This window comes from Polypterus senegalus, chromosome 16, assembly GCF_016835505.1.
Source record: "Polypterus senegalus isolate Bchr_013 chromosome 16, ASM1683550v1, whole genome shotgun sequence".
In the NCBI taxonomy this organism is placed as follows: Eukaryota; Metazoa; Chordata; class Cladistia; order Polypteriformes; family Polypteridae; genus Polypterus; species Polypterus senegalus.
In genome coordinates this window covers 33,116,808-33,142,345 of record NC_053169.1, presented here as the reverse complement: position 1 = coordinate 33,142,345, position 25,538 = coordinate 33,116,808, and the positions used below count along the sequence as shown (strand labels likewise).

The window sequence follows — 25,538 nt, the reverse complement described above, 5'->3', positions numbered from 1 at the left end:
GCAATGACGTCAGCGGGGCGTGTCTCCTGGTCGCATCTTTGCGTTGCACCTGCCCGCTCGGGCTGGCGCTAGGGTGGAAGAGACACACACGTCACTGCGCGTGAAGTCAGCGCCACATCACAATGAGCGTCTTGATTCAGCTGTAGATTCTAGTTTAACTAAGACGAAGAAACAGAAAGGACGGCGCTGCTTTGGAGACGCTTTCGGGCCTCGACTGTACTCTTGGTGATTTCTCTTTCACAGCACACAAGATGTTACAGTCGCTGACGAGTAACTCGTGTGTGCGTCTCATCCAGAGCAACAGATCGAGTTGGTATTTTTTTTTCCTGGTGCTTGGGTACGTCCTTTACTTGATTTTCGGAGCCCTGGTTTTCTCCGCTGTCGAGCTGCCATACGAGGATCTGCTTCGTGATGAATTGCGAAAAGTCAAGAATCAGTTCTTACAGGAGAATGAGTGCCTGTCCGAAGAGAGGCTCGAAGAGTTTCTGGTAAAGGCGCTGGAAGCCAGCAACTACGGCGTGTCGGTGCTTAACAATGCCACTTTCAATTGGAACTGGGACTTCACGTCGGCGCTGTTTTTCGCCAGCACCGTACTGTCAACCACAGGTAAGATCTTTGCTCGTGCTTTACGTTTGCGTAAAGCCGCGTTGTACCCTGAGAGGCCAGACTATACATCCTGTTATTATTTTAATAAGGTAATAGAACTCATTCACGTCCGCCAAGGATATGTTAATCAAACTTGCCTTAAGAAGGCACAGGGACACAGCAACATTGACAAATGCAGAAACTCAAATGTGGAAAAATGTCCGCATTCGTAAAAGAACTTCATCTGCATCGTTTGACAAATTCCTCCATTCTAAATCTAGGTCATTAAGTCTTACTTAAAATGACGCGCATCTCTTAAACTGAACCGCTTTGAATCATAAAGAAGTATTGGTTCTATATCGATTTAGAACTCCAAGCCAGGGCCTATTGAACATCTCCACGTTTAGAGAAAGAGTGTCGATAAACTAATCCTGAAGACGCTAACAACCACACAAAGGTGAAAAAGGCATCTAATCTATCCGCGAGTAAGTGATACACTCCGCTTCCTTGCTTCTTTCCTGTATTTTATTTCAAGGCGAGGTAAGGGCCTGTCAAAATTTTTCTTGGAAGGAAATTTTCCGTCTACCTGTATATACTGCATTCAGATCGCTGACAAGATGTAGCGTTTAAAAGTCAACCCTTTAAAATGTCATTCACGGGGACAGGAAGTGTTAGGTTACCCTGCAGCATATTTTCTTAAATGCTTTGTTTTAGTCAACAAATCTCAATAAGTATCTCAACCTTTTTTTGTACTGTAAACTCTGTTTTTACTTACTAACAGGTTAACGTTGATTATCAGTTCTGGGGAACAAACAGAAAAGGATAGTTTGTTTACTTTCCAAATTAAAGTGAAAGAAAAAATAGGAAATCATAATGTGAACAGTATATACGTTTAAAAAAACGACCATATTTTTTGATACTTCATTCATACTCTTCAACACCGCATATCATGGTTACCAAAAGGAAATGCCTTTTTACTTTAATGTTGAAGAATTGCTTTAATTTCGTAAATGCCACAGTTTAGAACTTACGAAGACCTGTCGTTCGCCTTTGAAACTTTGTATGCAGTTTCCTAAAGATTTAACAGACAGAAGGTAATTGCAGTTCGTTTGGTATTCATTTACCCATTCATTTACAAAATTATCCAAATAAGGATCTTGGTGCAATTGTGATTGTCTCGCAAATACAAAATTGTACCATGTGGCTGCCAGGTTTTTTTTTTTTTTTGCGCAGCCAGTTTCAGAATCAAGTGACTCATGTCACCTCTAAATGAGCTCATTTAATTCACTGGGCGTTTTTTCCTTTTCACTTATTCTGCATTTAGAAAAGCACAGTGGTGTGATTTTTAAACTTATAAAACATTTAGAAATATTTGTATTTTTGATATAGCATTTAATATTTGATTCTTTTTTTGCCGTTGTCTTATTGATTTGTCTTTACTTTGTGTTCTTTACTTACTTAATTGTATCCTAATAATGACAATGAACAATGAGAAGAGCAGACACCATAGTGAATGACCCAGAATTTTGATAAGCTGCAGCTATATCAGTGTCGGACCCACTAACAGTGGCAGTTAGTAATGCAGTGAACTGGGGCGCTAAACCCCCAAATATTTTAAAAACTCGGGAAAGTAGCTGCAGTCATCTAGATGACAGCATAAGACAAAATTTTTTGGCAGGCTTAGTATTGCTGAACCATCTAGATGAAGGCTACAGAATTGGCATTAGAGGTGACCAAAAATCAACTCCTGTCCGCAATAATACACTGTGAAATTCTGTGGAGAATATGAATTGGCTTTGCATGGCCAAGATGAGAGCAAGAGCTCTGATAAGCTCGAAGTGATCACGTCTCCAAAACATGCTTTAAAAAGGTTGAGAATACTGTGGTGCCTAAACCTGTAATGTAACAAAAGTTGCCTCGATAACAAAAGGCATTCTTTTACATTGGCATTCTACAGCTCCTGCAACTATAAACATTCAAAATACCCACGATGAGTAATCACAGAAGTAATTTAATGTTGTGCTAAGTAACGTTATTTGTTTCATATAATAGAAACTATACATCAGTAAATCAAACCAGCATAATTATTTGCATACAACCTGACAATAGACTTTGAATGTTGTAATTCAGGTGGGTTGTTAATTTTGCAAGCATTTCAAAGTCAGTTGTTGATGCTCTTGTTCCATGCTGTATTGTGCAGCTGCCTTTTTTCATATTGTGCAAAAAAGAGATTTACTCCGGCATCTGACAATTTGAACAAACTTGTGTACCTTAGCAACTAGTTGAATGTTAAGAAGGAAAAATAATGATGGCAGTGGTCTTGAGCAATGTTACAGACATGTCAGAAATATTGTTTTGTTTGTCATAATTTTAACAATAAATGGAATTTCTGAAATCCTGCAAAAATTATTCCCATTTGTAGCTTATCCGATGATGTAGTAACTGTACATTTTTACATAATTCATAATGTACAGGGTGTCCCACTCGGGAGTACAGTGATCCCTCGCTATATCACGCTTCGACTTTCGCGGCTTCACTCTTTTGTGATTTTTTTTTTCTCATACACGCTTACGTCACTACGCATGCGCTTTCTGAGAACTTTTATCTAAGCCCTACGATGGCTCCTAAACGTGCTGCTTTTTCTAAGCCTTCTGACAATAAAACTAAGCGCCGTTTACTATCCAGGAGAAGGTGAAACTCTTGGATATGATTAAAGATGGCAATACCCTACAAAAGCCTCCTCACGCATATGTAAAGACAGCGCCAGCAACTGCCTATCAAGATGTTCTTCAGCCGTACATCCAGATACACACTGCCTACTCCTATTACTTCTTAACTGAAGACAACAACGCACCTGCTGAAGATACTGCACCACCTCTGAAGACTTTCCTACTGAGGTCGTGCCTTCATAGGTTAGTGGTTGTGTGCAATTAAATGTACAGTATAATAATCTATTATATACAGTGGTGTGAAAAACTATTTGCCCCCTTCCTGATTTCTTATTCTTTTTCATGTTTGTCACACAAAATGTTTCTGATCATCAAACACATTTAACCATTAGTCAAATATAACACAAGTAAACACAAAATGCAGTTTTTAAATGATGGTTTTTATTATTTAGGGAGAAACAAAATCCAAACCTACATGCCCCTGTGTGAAAAAGTAATTGCCCTCTGAGCCTAATAACTGGTTGGGCCACCCTTAGCAGCAATAACTGCAATCAAGTGTTTGCGATAACTTGCAGTGAGTCTTTTACAGCGCTCTGGAGGAATTTTGGCCCACTCATCTTTGCAGAATTGTTATAATTCAGCTTTATTTGAGGGTTTTCTAGCATGAACCGCCTTTTTAAGGTCATGCCATAGCATCTCAATTGGATTCAGGTCAGGACTTTGACTAGGCCACTCCAAAGTCTTCATTTTGTTTTTCTTCTGCCATTCAGAGGTGGATTTGCTGGTGTGTTTTGGGTCATTGTCCTGTTGCAGCACCCAAGATCGCTTCAGCTTGAGTTGACGAACAGATGGCCGGACATTCTCCTTCAGGATTTTTTGGTAGACAGTAGAATTCATGGTTCCATCTATCACAGCAAGCCTTCCAGGTCCTGAAACAGCAAAACAACCCCAGACCATCACACTACCACCACCATATTTTACTGTTGATATGATGTTCTTTTTCTGAAATGCTGTGTTCCTTTTACGCCAGATGTAACGGGACATTTGCCTTCCAAAAAGGTCAACTTTTGTCTCATCAGTCCACAAGGTATTTTCCCAAAAGTCTTGGCAATCATTGAAATGTTTCTTAGCAAAATTGAGACGAGCCCTAATGTTCTTTTTGCTTAACAGTGGTTTGCGTCTTGGAAATCTGCCATGCAGGCAGGTCTCTTATGGTGGAGTCGTGAACACTGACCTTAATCGAGGCAAGTGAGGCCTGCAGTTCTTTAGACGTTGTCCTGGGGTCTTTTATGACCTCTCGGATGAGTCGTCTCTGCGCTCTTGGGGTAATTTTGGTCGGCCGGCCACTCCTGGGAAGGTTCACCTCTGTTCCATGTTTTTGCCATTTGTGGATAATGGCTCTCACTGTGGTTCGCTGGAGTCCCAAAGCTTTAGAAATGGCTTTATAACCTTTACCAGACTGATAGATCTCAATTACTTCTGTTCTCATTTGTTCCTGAATTTCTTTGGATCTTGGCATGATGTCTAGCTTTTGAGGTGCTTTTGGTCTACTTCTCTGTGTCAGGCAGCTCCTATTTAAGTGATTTCTTGATTGAAACAGGTGTGGCAGTAATCAGGCCTGGGGGTGGCTACGGAAATTGAACTCGGGTGTGATACACCACAGTTAAGTTATTTTTTAACAAGGGGGCAATTACTTTTTCACACAGGGCCATGTAGGTTTGGATTTTTTTTTTTCTCCCTAAATAATAAAAACCATCATTTAAAAATTGCATTTTGTGTTTACTTATGTTATATTTGACTAATGGTTAAATGTGTTTGATGATCAGAAACATTTTGTGTGACAAACATGCAAAAGAATAAGAAATCAGGAAGGGGGCAAATAGTTTTTCACACCACTGTAAAAGCATTCGGGATTGTCCTTCCGTCCCGTGAGTGCAAAGCGTTGCGGTATTCTGCTTATTACAGACTTACTACTTGAGGCTTCAGGTACGAAGCGACACAATGTGAGCAGAGTTCTGGATGCTGTCATTGTTCCCTTGCTTTTGTGCGCGATGCGCTGGAAAAATAGACAAAATTATGTCTCTGGAAATAATTAATGTTGATGGAGTACAAATGCCTCACCGCGTAGTAAATATCAGGGAAGATGGTGCTTGCTTATTCTCATCTATAGCCTATTTAGTGCATGAAACTCCGTCTTTAGTGGTACAGATTTGGGCTGACATTGTACGACTTTGGACAGGCACTTGAGAGGATAAAAAAAACTTAGGTTTTCGGGAGATGTTATGAATGGGCACTTTGATGTTCTCATTCCCTACACTTACATGCCTGATGTACACATGGAGCGCACAAAAATTGAGGATAAAAGTCGGTCGCCTTAAAAGGCGAGTGCGCCTAGTAATATGATATTTGTAACGTCTAATATGTCTTATTTTGTCTAATATATTGGGTAATTCGAGTGTAATGGTGACTAAAGGGTGTTATTTCATGTCTAGAGGGCTCTAATAATGTTAAAAAAACGTATTTAGAAGGTCGTAAACAGGTTTTCTATACTCTAACTGCGAAAATATTCGATTTATAAATAAAGAATCCTACTTCGCGAAAATTCATTTATCACGGTAGAGTCTGGAACGGATTAACCGTGATAAACGAGGGATCACTGTACAACTTTAAAAATGCGAATTACTCTGCAATGCAGCATGTATCATCATGCAACAAGGTTCAAAATATTCCTTATTTAATGAAGAATTGATTCTGTGTCATACAGAGGCGGGCACTATAGCGGGTGCTGCTACGGCAGCCCTGGATGTGGCAGCGGCCGTCTAGCCCCAGACACCAACCCTGCAGATTGGTGAAAGCAAGCATGCAATACTTTTTTATAGTTGACGAATTTGTGAAACAACTGGACGACTACGAACTTCAAGAAGGTTACTTCCAACAGGACGGGGCAACGTGCCATACCTCTCATGCCAATATGGAAGAGATCCGATTGTTTTTTGGAGACCGGGTGATCTCGAAAGATTTGTGGCCACCTCGATCGCCCGATTTAACTCCCCCAGATTTTTTTCTATGGGGATATTTAAAGGGCAAGGTTTATGCAAGCAAACCCAGGACCATTGAACAATTGAAAGCAAACATCGAGCGTGAAATTGCTGCCATCGACAGTGACATGTTGCAGAGGACATTCTCAAATATGGAGTGTTGCGTTTCCTTGTGCGCGGACGTTGGGGGAGGATATTTTCAGCACCTTTTGTAATATGGACTTGTTTTCCACTAAATACAGGTATGTTCAGTTCTTACAGCTCACCTTTATGTTCACGCGTTTGCAAGTAATTCGCATTTTTAAAGTTGTACTCCCGAGTGGGACACCCTGTACTATAGGACTGAACACTGTCCTATATAATTACAAAGCATGCAAAGACACTGCCGTGTATTTTTTTACATTTTATGTTTTATTCCCTTAGTGTTTTTTGCATCATTGTAGGGCCATACTTTTAGTTTTCTTCTTATAATAGCCAAGAAGGAAAGATGTTTATTTTTAAAGGCTTGGTCTTTAAATTTGTGTGCATACATCTCCCGACATTGTGTGCATTACTGAGCAGGATTTTACTGGAGGATCCCCCTCATTTGGCTGGTGATGGTCAAGTTCTGTAAACCGTCATATCTGGGTGAAATTTACTTACCTGGGTGAAACCCACCAACAAATTTATGTCTACGCTATTACTACTAATAATAATCCTTTACATATATATAGGGCTTTTCTCACTGCTCAAAGTGCTCATTATGTGGGCAACATTAAAGTTTGTATATTTTTTTTCTTTTCTCCTAAGCTATGAGGTGCTGCTTCAGTTTGCCCTCCCGAAAACTGCGCCACCCCCCCATTTTCTTCACCAGCCGCATCTGCCCACTAACATGGTAATTATTAAAAAATTAATTAAATAAACCAAGCTCTTTTAAAAGCATAATAAAAGCAGTGACACTGAAAGTTGTATAAACCAAGGTAAGAAGGATCTAAAGTACCTCATTAACATATGAAAATACTTTGTACAGTCTAATAAAAATTTAAAATTTTTTTCTTTTTTTTTTTTTTTGCTTGACCCTAAAACATAGGAAATGGAAAATAACAATTTGCTTAATTTAGACTGTGAGTGCAAGTAAAAAGCAGAACTAGTTGAGCAAAAATCTCTAGCCACATGCGGTCCTAAGGACTGAGTGGAATAAAAACCTAGCCTTTCATGATGAACAAAATTAAATTCAATTCAGTTTATTCTTATATAGCACCATTTACTGTGTGCAAACCTAGAGCTGTGCAACAAGTTGAAAGACAGAAATGAAGTTACAAACTTTACAAATTACTAATTACATAATGCATACACACCAAAGTTCATCTTTTTTAACCCAGTAAAACAAAGCAGTTTACAAAGTAATCAGCATAAATTGAACCTAACCATAGTTGTCTGTTAACATTCTTGTTGAACTATGGCCAGTTGACAGTGGAGGAGAGGAAAACAAAAACTATGGTCAACAGCATCCCTGAGAACAAAAAACCTCTGAGGGTCCTTTATCAGTTATACAAGTAAAAGGCAAAGTCGGACACAGATAATTTCTTGTGTTTCTGTATCCTAGTGTCTTTTCATTGCACTCTTCAATATTTCTTTTTTAGTTCACCTCTTCCATTTGTATATTTCTTGTTTTTTTTTTTTTTCTCAGCATCCATTCTTCTCTTACTATTGATCAGTCTTTTTTTTTTTTAGCATAATCGTAGCTTTCCCCTTGTGCTTTCTAAGTAATTCCATTAATTTGTATGTTTTTATCGAACATTCATCAGTTTCTAGCCCACCATAACCCACAGTTCAGATTATTTTCCAATCTCTCTTTTTTTATTACTTCAATTGAGTTTTCTCCCTTCACTACATATAACAATCTTTTATATTACCACTTGCATTTTTTAATTCGGCTCATTTCCCTTAAGCATACACTGCCAATGAAATTTTCTGAAATTTGCTCACATCATTTTAGATACTTGCCTTCTAAACAGTGCCAATTTTGTACTATACATGCTTAACCACCCAAAGTGATTATGTTTGTTTCTTGGCTGTTTGTCTGAAATTTGTCATCACACTTTCTCAGATTGTTCTGTTGAGAAAAAATATATTATTTGTTCATTCTGATTTGTGTATGTTATTAATTCTTTTCACATTCCCACAACAAATTTATTTTCTGTTCCACAATTATACTACTTAAACATTTTGACTACTTTTTTTTATAATGTTTTGGAGTACTGAAAGTCCCACTGGAGCCAACCCTGCATACTAGGATGCCAGTCCATTGCAGTACACATCTGTACATACATAGTCATCTTTTGAGACCACTGTGCTCCTGGTAACGCTCAAAGCATTAGAAATAGTTTTATACCCTATCCTGACCTATGCCTCGCCAGAGTTTATTGCTATGGAATACAAAGAGTTGTTTGATCTCCATGCCTTGGTTTTTGTCCTGACATGCAATTTGAACCCTATACAGTAAACACAGGTTGTGTGCCTTTCTAAACTATGTTCAGTCAATTGCGTTTGCCACAGGTGAACTCCAGTTAAGTTATAGAGACATCTCAAGATAATAATAAGTAAAGCAAACAGGATGCATCTGACGATTTGGAGTGCACAGCAAAGGTTCTGAATATTTGTATAAATAACAAATTTCAGTTTTAGGTTTGCAAATTAATTTAAATTTAAATAAAGATCACCTCTATCTGTAACTGTGTACATCTCTTGGTATCCACCAGGGAGAGGGCAAGTTTGATTAATAACTACATTCCCTCTTAGAGTTTGATGGCTACAAATATCCTCATTGCATCTGTAGCAGTACAGTTTGACAGCATGCAGTAGCATCTTGTATGATAGAAATTGCCAATTTTCAAAATTGTCTTTTTATACCGGAGGATGCTTTATATTTACCTCCAACTATGTCTAAATGCAAGAATGCAATCCATGCTCTGTTCTTTTCTTCACCTTGACCATATCCCATTTATTTCAACTTTAACATGCTAAAGCATTTTTGTCTAGAATAGCACCTCCTAGTCATGATGCTAGTAGTGGTGGTGTGGGAAGGAATGCACCACACAACACTGCAAGAGGCAGCATTTGGCCTCCCTTTAACTCTTTCTGATTTATTTGTGTCACCTTAAATTTTTTAGCCATACTACAAAATCTTTATACACAAAGGAAATTATTAAAATTGTTAACATAAAAGCAGAGGGGAGTTTATTTTTTGCTTCTCTTAGCCAATGAGGAGAAATGTGGTCTCAAATGTTCACCCAGGGTGCTACAGGACAAGCAGAGGTTGACTACACTCATTCAAGTTTGTGCCTTTTTTCTCTTTTGTTTTTTCTTTCTGTTGTTTTTCTTTGAAATGTATCTCTCACTCTTCTGTCTCTTAAGTAGAGGCTTAACAACATCTTTGGAAAGGTATATAAAAAAAAGTGTGTCCTCAACAGTTTATCTTCCTAAATCTAGTCTTTCTTTTCAGTAATTTTTTTATTTCAGGGGAAGGTGGAGGCTGCAAACAATAAAATGGTGACACGGAGAATTATAAAACATGTAAAGTTTAAGACAAAAAAGAAATACTGATAAACTTGGAATCTTCCATATTAAAAATATCTATAAACATTGTCTGAAGGCTAAGAAAAATGTATTGACTTTGTATAAAAAATAAGACTGAACAAGTTGTTACACCTGTTTTTGCTCTTTCAGCTTTTCTGTGCTATTTGCTACTTTGTTTTCATTTTCAGTACAGTATATCATTCTTAAATACAAATAGTCAGTCTGTCTACCCGTCTACCTGTTTGATCATAATGTTCATAGCTTAGGTAAGGGCAAGTTAAGAGTTCAGTAATATCAACTCTGCATATACCACACTCACTGCTAATTTTAAGTAAGGTTACTACTGAGGGTTTCACAGATCTTACAAATGGAAATGATTGCATACAAGATATATGGTAAATTATACCACACCAGTGATAGCAGTTGTCAGTTTGCAACAGCGTTGGTGTCATATGGATGATGTCAGAGAAACCATTGGGCAAATGTAGTGCATTTGGTCAAGCTGGTAGTGGTATTGAGGTGAGTGAGCTGTACTTTGCATGAATTTACAGGTTCAGCATGGGCAACTAGAGATTATAGACTGAGTATGTTGTAGCTCCATACTCTTGAGCTTGTTTAAGATGTCTAACTGTTATGGTTTAACCTGATGCTCCATCCTCAATCTCTGTTTTCTTTTACTAAATTTGTTTATTTTGTTACATTTTATAAATTATTTGTGATTATTTTTTCTGTTAATTTTAATGTTTTTGTTAATATTAGATATTTTTATATGCTTTTCTTTGGTTTTTGACTGATTGAGTTATATGTTAGTAAAGCTTGTTATTTTCCTTGTCTTTTATATTTTGAATCAAAAAGGATGAAGCTAATTCTATGACTGCCCTAGGATAATTTATCACTTTTTATATTTTAAGGTGCAGTGTGTATTTTGTTTACTTCATAATTATATGTAATAATAACAATACACTTTTGCTGTTAATCAGTTTAAGCCTGAAGATGGGATGTGAACACAATGCAGACTTTGTTAGTTTCTGACCAATTACATACTGTACATAGTGCCTAATAAGTTATTGTTAAATAAGGTTTCCTATTATATACTTGCTAGGGAATCCATTCCCGGGAATTCGGGAATCCCGCATGTCATTCCCGGGAATGACACAGTACACGGGCATCTCGCATGTGAATGGTTTTAGAACGACTAACACTTATTTTTTAATAAAACTGCTGCAATATATTGACACCAATAAAAGACTAACCTTATCTACAAGCAGTTCATGCTGTCATATAAGTACATGTATCTAGTTAGTTACAGTAATAAGAGCATAGAGAGCACAACGTGTCCAGCGTGCGGTCGTCCAGGCGAGAGTGCACATTCGTGCAGAGTAAGCCAGCCGCTGAGAAAGCACACTCTATCTCCACTGAAGCAGGCTGTACAGTCCACAGATACTGATGCACTTTCACATTCTAAACAATGCCTGTGCTTGCGGTTGCTTTGAAACTCAGCCATTTCAGCTTTTACTAAAGCATCCAGTTTCTTGTCATCATTCTGTGATGGCAAGTTTCTTGGCACAGATAATGCGGATGCAACAGGCTGACACATTGCAATTTCAAGTTGCTGCTCAAAGCTGTTGTCTGAAAGACGTCAATGAAGTCTGCCCCGTCCCGGCATTCGTGAGCTGCAGAGTGAGGACTCCTCCCAGTCCACTGAGCCGGTAGACTGACTGCTGCTGGTCTGTTGTTGACTGAATTAATGAGTAATACACTACACCATGGGCCAAAAAACCGTGCCACTTAATTATTTTCAACTATAACTCTGTTATTTCTTGATCGATTTTTACACATTTTAATATGCTATATATGCGAGCTTGGCCGTTCCCAGTTTCCCAGGAATTACAGCAGTTTCATTCCCGGGATTGAAAAATGTCTGGGAATGGGAGCCCGGGAATGGATTCCCTAACACTTGCTACATTATGTGGGATAAGATTTAATATACTTTGTTTCAGTAGGTTTTATGTTATAAAATAGAATAATTACAAATAAAATACTGTTATTGAACAAGTCAAAGGCAAATATCTGTGATGTAATCGCATTTCTGAAAATAAATGTTTTGATAGGTATGCTTACTGAATATTAAGGAATTTAAATCCAAACCATATTATGCTTTCCCACCCAGCTCTGGTTTACTTTGAAAATCAAATTGAAACCGCTTACTATGTTCCTGAAAGCTTGTCTATTATCGCTTCACTCTAGCATATTGTGCATTGTGATAGCGTCTGAGCAATTTTCTCTTTTACGTTTTATGTCTGTTTTGTCATGTTTAAATGTGCAAATAGAGCCTCTTGTTAGTTTTTTTACTGCAGGAATTTTTAGGCCTTCTTTCTAGAAATATTTAGGAATAAAAGTCCTTTTTAAGGTTTGATGTAATGAAGTTTCAAATCTAAAATAGTAACATGTTACAAGTCCTACACTGGCATACATGGGATGTCCCATATAGCTAAATTCTGAGCATTTTGCTGAACTGTACTCTATGCTATGATGCTTTCCTGTTTTTGCAAGTAAGGTTTATCCAATTGAAAATACTAATGTTATTCTGTATTTTCTTCAAACTCTTTATTTGTACCGTTTGATTGGCTTTGGTCAGGCAAGATGTTACCAATATTTAATACAGTGTTAACAAAAGTGAAAATTAATTACCTTGTATTGAACAGTACAATTTGGTGTCAGCTCTTCTAATGAATTTGAAAATGAGTATAATTTTATTGTAAACATTACGTTATTATGTTAGATGCAATTTTCAGTGTATAATTGGATAACTGGATACCTGGATAGAGTTCCCAACCTCATAATAAAAAATAATACTTATTAATCCATGTATTGGCCAAACAAGTGGTTTATAGGATATTTTCAGTATTTTTCAAGTCAAAGTTATTTCCTAACAAACATGGCCACAAAAAATTGAGTTCTAAAGTTAAGGGCTCACTATAAATTAAAAAATATACAGGGGTCCTCAGGTTACAACGTCTCGACATACGTTTCGTGTTTACAACGCTCACTCCCATAAAAACTTTAAAAAATTGAGATGTGAGAAGGAATAAATGTAATGATTTTTTTTACTCATTTTTTTTCTGTTACTACAGTACAGTGTACAGTACAGTATATTTATGTCCTTTTCCTTTTTCTGTGGTTTGTGTTTTTATGTTCTAGATTATGATTTTGTAAATGTGTTAGGATAGTTAAGTGACTTAGGCTAGGGTGTGTTTTGACTTGCACTAAAATTCGGGTTACATCACCGTATACAGGTAGTCCTCAGGTTACGGACATCCAGCTTACGAACGGGGCCACAGCTGTGACGCATGCACCTCAGTAACTGCCGCTCCGTCATCTTCGGCATGGGGAGGCTGGATGGGGGGTGATTCCGCTGCTCACGCAGTGTAGTGTCCCTTAGGCGGCTCCCGGCGTAAGCGGTGACCCGTGGTCCATAGTCACTGGGGCCAAAGCTGTCGCTCGTGTGCAGGACGGAGGCTTGATGGGGCAGTTCGCTGCCCGCCCACTACACAGCTGCAGCTACTGCTCCTGACTGGACACAGGCTGGATGGAGTGGAGGGGGGCGTTTCGCTGACCGCCCACCACACACTGCTGCCCCATTCGTTCTTGGTGGGCGGCTGGTAATGTTGCAAGTGGTGACCCGGTTGTGGCTGAATGGAGGCCATCGTGGATGAACGGGGAAGTGGGGAGTAGCATTGTAGTGCATCGGGTGGCTGTCTGTTGAATTGGGGCGATGGTGGGCGATTCACTACCCGCCTTTGGCCGCACTGTGTTTGTTCTCGGTTGGCGGACGCTGCAGGCGGCATACTGTAGTGGAGGTGTCTGTATGGTGGGCAGGTGATGAGCCGCCCCCATTTATTCTCAATAGCAAGCCTGCTTGTACTGTTACACACATAGCAAGAAGTTGTCTGTTGTCAGTACATCAGACGTGTTGATGACGGGTGCCTTCCTGCTGTGATAGCATGTGCATTGCTGCGCAGAAGAGCTCATCTTAACCTTTTGTCTTCACCCTTCAAGAATGTCTCTGAAACACAAATCTGATGCAAGTGCTGCTGATACAGTAAAGAAGAGAAAAACCATTACCATGGAAAATAACGTAGAAATAATAAAAAGGTCAGAGAGAGGTGAAACTCCATCATTCATTGGCAGAGCTCTTGGTTACAGTCGGTCAACAATAGCATTTATTAAAATAATGTACCTATTACATACAAATTCAACTTAAGTACAAACCTACAGTCTCTATCTCGTACGTAACCCGGGGACTGCCTGTATCTTTCCCACTCTTAACTCTTTACAATGGAAGGTATGGGGAATGGGGTCCCTTCAGTGTTTCTGAAACATGTTTGTGACAACAAAAGTGATCTGGAAATAATGGTTTTATTGCATTTTCCTGGTTTTTCTCATAACAAGTTTTTTTGCTTGTGCAAATTCTCACACAAATATGGAAATAAATAAAAACCAAAGCAACCATGTTGCACAAAAAGCTTACTGTGATTTTTGTTTGTAGGGAGGAAACCACCCAATGGCTGAATTTCATAATTTTGATGAATTTTTGAATGAATGTACTGTTTAATTTAAGACAACTCCTGGTTCATTAGTTTTGTCTTCTGTATCTGCTTAATTATAGTTAACTGTATTGGGAAGTTGATATATAATATAGCCATAAATGTCACCATGCAACCAAGAACTTCCCCTGACTGACTGAAACAGACTGAGATATAAGTTGTCTCTTGATACCATAACCACACATTCTTATGTTAACCTCATTTGGAACTAAGTTTTCTTTTTCCATCAGCATGTTTTATTGTGTAATTTTAGATTTCCCTCAGGTAAACGCCACAAAGAATGTGCCTTAGCCAGAATTTAGATTCCTCACTCCATAAACCGTAGGGTTGCACTTTGTTAGCTAACAAAGTTTTGGTCCTGTGATTTAACTGTACAATTAATTTTAGTAAGTATAAAAATATTATTGAGTGTGCAAAAATAGGTTGCTGATATTAATCCAGTCTAGCAGTTTATTATCTTAACCCAGTGAACATAAGCCAAAAAATGTTGATTTTTTTTATTTTGGAAATTGGAATTATGTGTAACAGAAATATGCCAAAACATCATCATAAATACAGTAGGTAATTGCACAATAGAATTATGAGCCTGAGTCATGCTAGGGGTGCATGCGAAGGAGGTTAGAGACTGGATACCAAATGTAATCTTCCGGTCATTTTACAAATGTGTGTGATGAAAGTTTAATAATGTTTTAAATTTAAATATTCTCTACACCCTGGTATAGTTGGTTACTCTTGTAAATTCTGAAAGCACACAAAACATGCAATGGCATTCTAGCATTTTTGAGCACAGCTAGGTTGCTAGAATGGAGTTGTTTGGAATTAATTTTATTTATGTGTGGGATCTCACTGCATTGTTAATGCTGATTTGAGTATCAGTGGAAGAGAAGGTAGGTTTAGAAATTGGATAGATACTAGCAGAAAATGTCAGTAAACAATTGGAGTATTAGTGTAATATCTTTTAGATCCTAATTTTTTTAAATATTATTAGTACATACATACATTCTCAAACACGCTTAATCTATTTCAGTATTATGGGAATACTTAGTCTGTTCTTTCTTAATTTGTAATGTGCAGATAAAAACAATGCTGAAATTAAATGTCAGTTTATGTAGAAATGTACACAAAAAAAATAGAGATTATTGCTTTTTTAGCAGAATAATAGAGCAGAGTTCTGGTACGCCATCTTGTAGTATTTTACAAGGCACAAGTCAAGTCACGTTAACAAGCAGAAGACAATACTGATTATTTCATTGAAGCCTTGATATTGGAAGCAGTTTTGAGATTAGGAGTCTTTAATTTTCATAAAATAAAATGTACAGAACATTTATGTATTTTAGTGTTTTTAAAAAAAGTTGTTTAATTTGTTTAATTGATAGCCAATTTGCTATTTTGTTTCCTGAGTATGCAAAACTGGAAACCACGCTTCCCCGTTTGTATTAGTGTAATATGTTTCCCTTATTATTCAACATAACAGATTACATTTTACTGATGTTTATGTAAATCATTGTTATTAATGCTAGAGAACAGATATTAGTTTTCAATCGGGGGTGTCATTTATGAATAAATTAATGTTTTTTAACCAAAAAAAAGGTCAGCATCAGATATTACTCATTAGCTCATTAGAGTTTATTTAAATTTCCTTAAGTAGTTTAGGTACATATATTTTGTTAATAATTCAGTAGCAAGAGTGGTTTGTTTTCTTAAATTTAACTTTATCTAGTATAAGTCAGAATGTATGCCATCCTATTTTAATGTGTTAATTCTGCCTGTCTTCTTATAGATTTATTTAGTAGTAGTGCATGTGAATTTGAAGAATTGAAAAATAAAATGTAAAATTACATCCAGCATCTTTAAATTTTGACTGCCATCACATATTGATATCCATGAAGCAAATTAAATTTGCTCTGTTCTCCAGTACAGCTCAGGTCAGTCTCAAGGACAGAAATTTTTTTTTAAATTGAGTACAAAGGAAAATGATAAAAGTCACCTTCCATTGTAATTCTTATAGCTCTGAAAAGGCAAATTTTAAGCTTTTCTGACCACATGGGAAAACTAGGTATTAAAACTAGGAAATTGCTATACGCTTTGGAAACTGAGCTTGATGTGCGCTGATTTATGTTTCAGCATATTTCATGAGATGTGGTGTATATTGCTTTTTTTTTTTTTTAAACTTTAATTTTTCCAAACAATTGGTTACATAATTGCAGGTGTGCAAAATAATCAATGTCAGTTACTGAACACATTTTATTTCACTTGTTCATATTCTTTATTTCGACATAGATTGGATTCAGTACATTGTTGACTTTTTTCTACCTAATAGAATTTGGTGTGGTTTCTAAAAATGTTCAACATTGCATATGTCTGATGTTAGACATATCATATATTCATTCCCTTTAATATTTTGTAGTACCTCCTTTTTTTTTTTTAATAGGTTTATCAGGGGATATTGTTGGACTGTATATCAATTATAAAGTGGTACGAGTTATCAGAAATAAACAAGATATTTTAAATCTACATGTAGTAAAGATATTATTAAATCTTTGCTGCAATTTTGTTTTAAATATTAATATAGTTGAGTTTAATATATACTGTATATACTTAAATAAAAAAATATTTGAGCAAAGGAATTTTGATACTGATGATGTTTTCTCTTTTCAGGTTATGGCCACACTGTACCCCTTTCAGATGGAGGAAAGGCATTTTGTATTATCTACTCTGTCATTGGTATTCCCTTCACACTCCTATTTCTAACAGCAGTTGTGCAACGAATCATGGTCTACAGCAGCCGGCGCCCTGTGATGTATATCCATACCCGCTGGGGTTTTTCTAAGCAGGTTGTTGCGTTGGTTCATGCATTAGGATTGGGGTTCATCACTGTATCCTGCTTCTTCTTCATCCCTGCTGCTGTGTTCTCAGCCTTGGAGGAAGACTGGAATTTTCTTGAGTCTTTCTACTTTTGCTTTATATCTCTCAGCACTATTGGTCTGGGTGATTATGTCCCTGGAGAAGGGTATAATCAAAAGTTCAGAGAGCTTTATAAAATTGGAATCACGTGTAAGTATTTTGTAAAACGTACACTTTTTCTAACTAAATATGTTTTATGATAAAGTACTGGGAAAACCTGTTGTCATTTGGGCAGAGACAGAACAGAATTGCTACAAATGTAATCTGAAGCTTTGTAATTACTCTTGGGCTACACCCTGGCATTACAGAAGTATTTGTTAGGTCAAAATTTCTCTGTCAGGCAGAGAATAGTATTTTATTTCCAGTTTAACACAAGGGTGTTTTCATTTCCTTATTTAGTTAAGTGAATAACTTGGATCTTAACTTGTCATGTCATCTATAGAAGATTGGTTGTACAGCAAAACTTTTTTTTTTTTTTTTTTAGTATTTCTGAAATTGAGGCTCAGATCATTTTGGTCATCCCTTGTATATTATATTACCCTTCATTAATGATTTTACTGTGAACTTTATAGAAGCATTATTGTTCTCTATTACAGGTATTATCTGTAACTATTAACTCTATAAAAACTTTAATAGTTATGAGTTTACCTGTATTTTTCAATTTTTGTTTTAATTTAGCTGAGATCTGTGAAAAAATTTATAATTAAAAACAGTTAGTTTAGCTGCAGAAATATTAATATTTTTAAACAAATCCTTTGATTGATAAGCTACTTATACCTTGTAGTTTATTATTTATTTTGTTTGGAACATAAACGATTTATAGCGCCAACCTACATACAACAAAGTACAATATAACCCATCACAAGTCTGAACGTTTACTGTAGTTTTTGTGCCTTTGTAATGTTTTAATGTACACATTACTGTAGTATTCTTTGCATAGTTTTCCTAAGTAGATGAATGTTGATGTCTCAATTGGCAAATTGCTGGTGTGATTTGTAGTACAGTTTAAAAAAAAATTGTAAAAAAAAAAAACATTTACACCTGTTACATAAAATGTATTTGTCTTGCTTATCATATTAATGGTGGTTTTTATTTTTACTTTTACACTGGAAGTTAGATTAAAGTAAGATAAAATGTTTGATCCAGATATGCTAATTATGAACAAATAATTACTTTTCTGGACAGATTATGATTTTTTTTTTCTTCATCTTTTAGTGTATGTAGAGTAAAGTGCTATTATCTTCTTATATAATACGCTACTGTGGCTGTTAGTTTGTCTGTCCAGGTCTTTAAATCACCTGTAGCTCGCACACCGTTTCTCCTATTGACCTGAAATTTGGTACACATATACTACATGACGTCTACTATCCGCTTTCAGGGTGATGATTTTTATTACTCTTTTTATTTTTATTTTATTGTGGAATCAACTCTTGGCAGCATGCAGCAGGGTGGCCATGCGGCACATGCATACGTACATCGTTCTCATTCCCTATCACCTTTGCAGTCACTTCCCCTACCTCTTCATATCTTTAATCATTCTTGAGGCAGATTGTGGCGCTTATGTGAAAAACTGTTGCAACACAAAAGCTAACTCAGTTTTAACGCGAAAACTTGTCGACGAAAGAAGAGAAGCAGTGGGCCGCTAGGGTAGAGAAAAGAAGAGCTGCTCAGGGAGTAGCAAGCACATCACCCTATGAGCAAACGAATGATAAACGTACAGAGAAAGAGAATGAAAACTAGGATTGCTCAAGTCAAGTGTATTCACTGCACGTTATTGTGCAGTGTGCCGATACTCGTATATTATAAGCGTAGTATATTTTGTGAAGTATGTTGTTTTGAAATATTTTATTGCATTTATACATACATTTATATTTGTCAATTTTATTTTTCAGTCTATCTTCTTCTTGGCCTTATTGCAATGTTGGTAGTTCTGGAAACATTTTGTGAGCTGGAAGAGCTGAAGCAGTTTAGGAAAATATTCTACATTAAGAAGGTAAAAGAAGAGGACCATCTGAACATTCTTGAGCATGATCAACTTTCCTTCTCCTCAGTGTCAGACCGAACACCTTCAATGAAGGAAGATAAATTAAATGAACCATTTGTAGAAGTTCCTCCTTTATCTTATAATGCCACAGATGGCTCCATAAATAGATAGTATCCATCCATATGAAGTTATCTGCACTCCACAGGCTGTTGAGTATTATTTCTTATGTGAAATGTTATTTTCTAAATACTTAACAGAAATAAGGGAATCTGAAAATGTAAGTGTATTTATTTTATTCATAAATACTTGTACTTGATGTATTTAACTAGTGAAGTATTGTATATTTTTGAATTTTCTGCTTTAGATTGAAGAAAGTTAGATTTCATAAAGGAAACATTCTATTTAGTTAAAGTGTGACAGTATGCCTATCTGTAACATTGTTGTTATAAAAGTATTGTCATAGTTATTGATAGTACATGTAGATATTCAATATCCCATAGCCTTTGCAAGAGTTTTCGGTGATTGGAAGAATGTGTTAACAGTTGCATAATCTTCTGGTTAACATGGTGGGAAGGATATAGTAAAAAGGATTAAATTGTTTAAAGTTTAACAGTGTTGGATATAAGTTTTCAATTTGCACTACACATTCTGATACATTAGTGATTTCATGAATGCATCCTTTCATAATTTGAAATTTAAAATCCTGATTCAGATAGTGAATGACTATGATGGAAATTGCAAACTAATGGTGTATGGTGTGTTGCCTACAGTGATTAAATAGCCCCATTAAGATATATACAATATATATAATATCATTTCACTTAATGTTTAAAATGGTTATATGGTGCTTAACTGCACCATTTCTATAGTGCCTTCTGCAGAGAAGAAAGTCTACTGGACTTCAAAAAATGTAAAATGCCTTTTTGTCTATAAACTTCAGATTACAGAAAAACTGGAACCAACTTTCCATATAAATAATGAAAATAAGCTTTAAAGGTATAATGTCCCTTATTAAAATGATTATCACTACAGCAACTACAAGAGAGTTGTTCATTTGTGTAATGCCCTGTTTAACAAATAAGCACATCTTCTGCTTTATATTGTTCACACTGTCTTGAGATAGGCACCAAGTTCAAACTTATTATCATATGTACTGTATATATAAAATGAAAGTCTCACTTGTATGTGTACCATGATCAATCACACTTAGTCTTAAATTGTGCCTGTAACTGATGTGCACATTTTCGTGGAATTAAACTAATACCTTACTCTCTGCATAATGCACGGGAAGAACATTTCTGTGAATTGTTTGCTCCTGTAGTTTGTTGATGATACTGCACCTGTCAGCTACTGCCAATGGAAAGGGAAAAGGAAAAATCCTTAAAATTAATTGTAGACAAGTGCTTTTTATTAGGTAGAGTTATCAGTACAACTAAACAGCAAGTTAATACAACTGCTAGTCAGATGTAAGGGAAATGAGAGTCTGACGTTAAATGGAAATTTGTTTAAATGTCTCTTAAAGGGAAATGACTGAACTTGGCTTGGCTTATTTTTTCCAATGGATGTAAAATGAGTTTTAACATCACAAGAAAAAAAGAAATCCAAGACTTTTTACCATTATGTTGCATGTATACTTTTTAAGATGTTGTTAATCAAATCCTAGCCAAATACCTAAACTGTATCATTTTTGCTGGCTGCTGAAAACCATTTCTTTTACTGTTCATATAAGCAATATGCAAAAAAAAAAGCCAAAGCTGGAATGTTATCAGCTAAACAGTTTTGTTTTAACATAGTGCCTTTCGTATCAAACAGCATAATATCTGTGTACACATAAAATCTTTAGAGCCCAGGTGACCAGTTAACAAGTCACACAGCTTGGCTAAACTTGATGATTGATTAAAATGATGTGTTTCTACTTTGTTTACCAGACCTGGTTGCTTATCCATAGAGTGGTATGTCATAGATCCAATTTACAGCATTTGTCAACATACCGTGACCTTGATTGCATATCAGAAAACCATTAATTTGATTTGCAGGAAACCTTAATCGCCATCCTAGATAAAACAAACAGTTATCTTATTTAGTGTACATGTACTGGTGCCTTGTGTAGAGTTGTTTAATGCCTTCTATTTACAGCTACTTTGTAAGGCTTTGACACCTCATTGCCTTCAGTGGGATTATAGAGAAAAGATGGATTAATGAATAAAAAAATAGAGCAATGTTTTGAAGATTAAAAGTAACAAGATAATAAAACAATGCTTTTTAGTAACTTTTCTGTTTTGTGGCACTGTACAAAAACAAAATGTATATGCACAACTAAGGTAAAGCTTGGTATTATTTTGAATCAACAGTAGGAGCAACATAAGTCCTCACTGGCATCAACTATTTTTAAGGAAACACTCCCAGAAAAAGGGCCATTTTGGAAAGTTAAGGATATTTTGCTTTGCTACTTGACACAATAACTCATTAACTGTTGGTTCATTTTCTTCTAGTGCATCATAACTTTTAAAATGCTTTAATATGCAGTTTTTCTTTAAACAAGGCATACTAGTTTTCTCAAGTCCCTCATTTATGTATATTTATATTATTTTTAATATTCTGTCCATTCTGTTTTTGATTTAGTTTTGATTTAGCCATGTTACCTGTGGATTACTCTGTAACATAAAATGAGGTATAGTGTTGTATTCCTGGCATAAGAAAGGAACACACACAAGCATAAGAGCTGTTGCAGACATTCTTTTTTTCACACAGTCTTGTTTACATTAAAAAAAGTGTGCATTGAATTGTTTTCATGAATCGGCCTGTATACTGGAATCTTAATCCTTCATTGGTGTTGCATTTGTTGATTAATGCTGTGATTTTGATTTTCCTGTTTAATTATTGTGAAAAAGTTAATAATACATTCTGTATTATGTTATTGACAGAATATCACCCAGCCATTGTATGTATGCTGGAAATAATGGACGGATGCGAAAACCAGTGATTCGGGTGTAAGAAGTACATTTTAGGTGCATTCACATATAGTGCAAAAAAACATCTACTGTAGCTGCCATGTCTGTTCATCTGTATGTCTGTTAATGTGAATCAACTCAGCTCCCAGAGTACCAATTTTGTTTAAATTTGGCTCAGTTATTCTTCAGTTTTTGCTGAAATATCTTAATGTGCTGTACAAAGTTTCTTGAGTTTTAGAGCATCCCATTGCAAAGCATTGGTAAATTTTCAAACTTGGCTATCTTTAAACAGAGAAATATTCTGTACAGCTTCCATTATGGCTTAGTTCACAGTTTCAGATTTACTTTTAGAGGGGTTACACGCTTTTATATTCTTTATATTTTCCTCTTTTACTTTATATTTTTCCTCTTTGACGGAAAAGCGGCTACAGTCATGCGTGCTGCATCAACTCATGCTTGATATGCTGTCTGTAGAAGTGGTTCTTGTAGCTGCGCAGTGGCATGTGTGATCTCTTTCACAGCAGCTCACTTCTCTGCTTGAAATCATGGTAGGTAAGTGACCTGATTTTAGAAATGTACAAGTAAAAAAAATGCAAGTAATTTATGTAGAGCTCAATAATAGAACAGGCTCCTTATCCCTGGCATGGTGAGTCGTGCAGCAAATAAATGTATACTCAGGATTTCCATTACACTAAAAACAACCTCAAGGTTGAATTGCCTGTAGATCATAGTGATTCAGTATTTCTCTGGCACTATCATTTATTGGTGAAGTGCCACATTGATCTGATGACCATGAAAAGATGAGCCACCAATTTAAAGCCAGAGGCACATTACATTACTTCTAGTTGGAGGGGATGTCAAACTTAACTGGATTTCATCACCTTACGGATTTCAGATTGCATAACTACAATTCACAGGGGGATGACCAATTATGACTCCATGCAGACTTTTGAATTCAAGACAGTTTCACAAAGCTTCCTTAGTTTCCTGCATTCTGAAAGCCAATAATGTGCTAGCTGATGGTTCTTTCAGGTTATGGCAAATTCAGCAGCAATCTTGCCGCTTTTATTTTGTTTTTTCAGCTCAGTTGTGGTATGACTAACAAGAAAGCCTCTTTTCTCTTTGAGAAGTCCAAAAAAATTATCATTTCCTTGACACTGTACATTGTACTTCTGGGTGAGTGCTCATTGGTCATTGGCTTTTGTAGGCACACAAGCCCACCACTATAACTTATTTTGTTGGGAGCATGAATGCCCCCCAACTCACTACGGTTTTGTAAATGAAATCTGCTTCTCACTAAAAATAATTGTGTAGAGTGACAGGAGTATTAGCTTGAGACTACAGCAAAAATGTTAAGTCTCCACATGTATTTGAAAAATTGCATTTTTAGGAAATGTGGGCCACAGATAGCCATAGACTGTCCACAAATTGACAGCTAACAACAAGGCAGAATGAAATACCATTTTTTTCATCATTTGAGTAGTAATCTGCTGTCTTAAAGCTATTTCAGGTACCACAAAGCTTTTTGACTCTGTTTTTAACAGCATAACATTGCAAAATTATTTTTACGCACTCTAATACATGTAATTGCATTCTGTTATCAATAATGAGAGGCGTTCAGTTATAAACAGGAATTTTCATGCTCTATTCTTATAAGAAGAGCAAGGTAGACCTGACTCATGTTTGAACTTGTTAGTAGTGCTAGCTTCTTTCTCCCCACTTCCTGTCCGTTGTAATCACCATATCGGAGCAGGAGGTACACAGTAGTGTTGCGCAGTGAATTATTATTACATTTTTAACAAATGATGGACTCATTCCAGCTCAGATTTATTTGAGACTTAAAAATCAGTTTAGAGATGAATGCCTCTCTCAGTCTTGAGTGTATGATTGGTGCAAGTCATTCAGAGAGGGGCTATCATCTTTTCATTCTACTTAAGTAATTTTCAGGAGGGAAAAAATTCACATTGAATGAGGATGTTGATGCTGTGCAAGAGTGGGTCAACATGCAGTCAAAAGACGTTTACTGTTCTTGGATTAAGAAGCTTCCTGAGCGCTGGAACAAGTGTATTGCTGTGGCAGGAGACTACATAGAAAAATAGTGTGCAAGTCATTTAATCGAATTCAATGAAGTGTAGCTCTAAATTTCTGTTTATATTTGAACGCCCCTTGTATGAAATGACTTGTTTTCGAGGAAACTCTGGCCCGTTGTTCAAGCAAAACGTAATCATTAATTGTGCCTGAAGAATGAGCCAGAGTTCCTTGAAAACTTGCATATTGTAAACTTTTCAGTTAGCCAATAAAAGGTGTCATTTTACTTGACTTCTTACTACATCCATAATGGCTAACACGGTAAAGCACCCTAGTACTAAAAATAATTTTGCAAAATTGTGATGAAGACTAGAAAATGTGAAAATCCTTTCACTTTCATAACAGTTACCAAGTCTCTGAATGCACTTGAATGTGTTATGTGTAAATTTTCTTACTGGTTTTTAAACCTTTTAGTTAAACTCAGTTACATTCCTGTGTTATATTTACTTGTATTTTATCTATGTTGTTTGGCTGTCCTTTTATAACTGATATGAGCACATATTTAGAAGATTAAGTCCAATGTACTGTATGCCAATTTGCTATTCAAACATTTAGCTAAATGATTCTTATTTAGGAGGACACACAGTAGATGTTTGCCTTCTTTTATATTTTAGGATGAAAGGGAGTTAACCATTTTTTGGGAAGGTTAAAAGCACAAATTGAATAATTATTTAAAATTCATGGTATCTGTTGAAAATAGCTCTACTGAGGAAATAAGTGTTTACAGATAAGTTTTATATTAATGTCTGTTTACATTGGTACTAAATTATGTGAAGGGAAGAAATTATGTTTTCCATAATTAAATGTGTCTGAATCTGAAAAATGTGTGTTGGAAATGATAAAATTGCAATGTATTGTTTTAGATGGAAGAAAAATAATGTTAATCTCTGCAGCTAGCATGTCTAAATTCTGTTGCTCCTGCGTGTAACATACTGTATCTATGTAAATAAATAGAATTTGCACAGTAGTTTGTACAAATGGGTGGTACCCCAGGGTCTTTAGTCCATGTTGTCATAGAAATCTGTATTTATAAAGAACAGAAAAATCAGTAAATAACTTGCTGGTAGGTATATTGTACAGTTAAGCCATGTACTGTATATTTCACAGTGATGATCAAATAAAAATTGAGCTGTGTCTGGTTACAGTTCGGTTTA

General features: G+C 36.1%; 1 protein-coding gene across 1 annotated transcript; it reads left to right on the top strand.

Annotated features, from left to right (window-relative positions):
- The first annotated feature begins 41 nt into the window (after nt 1-41).
- Nucleotides 42-25,538, top strand: LOC120516464 (potassium channel subfamily K member 1-like). Its single transcript, XM_039738145.1, has 3 exons — nt 42-606; nt 17,116-17,511; nt 19,254-25,538. Exons 1-3 carry the CDS (start codon nt 252-254, stop codon nt 19,514-19,516), a joined length of 1,014 nt encoding a protein of 337 aa, XP_039594079.1. The 5' UTR covers nt 42-251; the 3' UTR covers nt 19,517-25,538.

Excerpts from the sequence above, each read along its gene's own strand:
- LOC120516464 (XM_039738145.1), top strand. The coding sequence starts at position 252 with ATGTTACAGTCGCTGACGAGTAACTCGTGTGTGCGTCTCATCCAGAGC. Across the intron at positions 607-17,115 it reads CACCGTACTGTCAACCACAG|GTTATGGCCACACTGTACCC; the intron begins GTAAGATCTTTG and ends TTCTCTTTTCAG. Across the intron at positions 17,512-19,253 it reads TTATAAAATTGGAATCACGT|TCTATCTTCTTCTTGGCCTT; the intron begins GTAAGTATTTTG and ends TTTATTTTTCAG.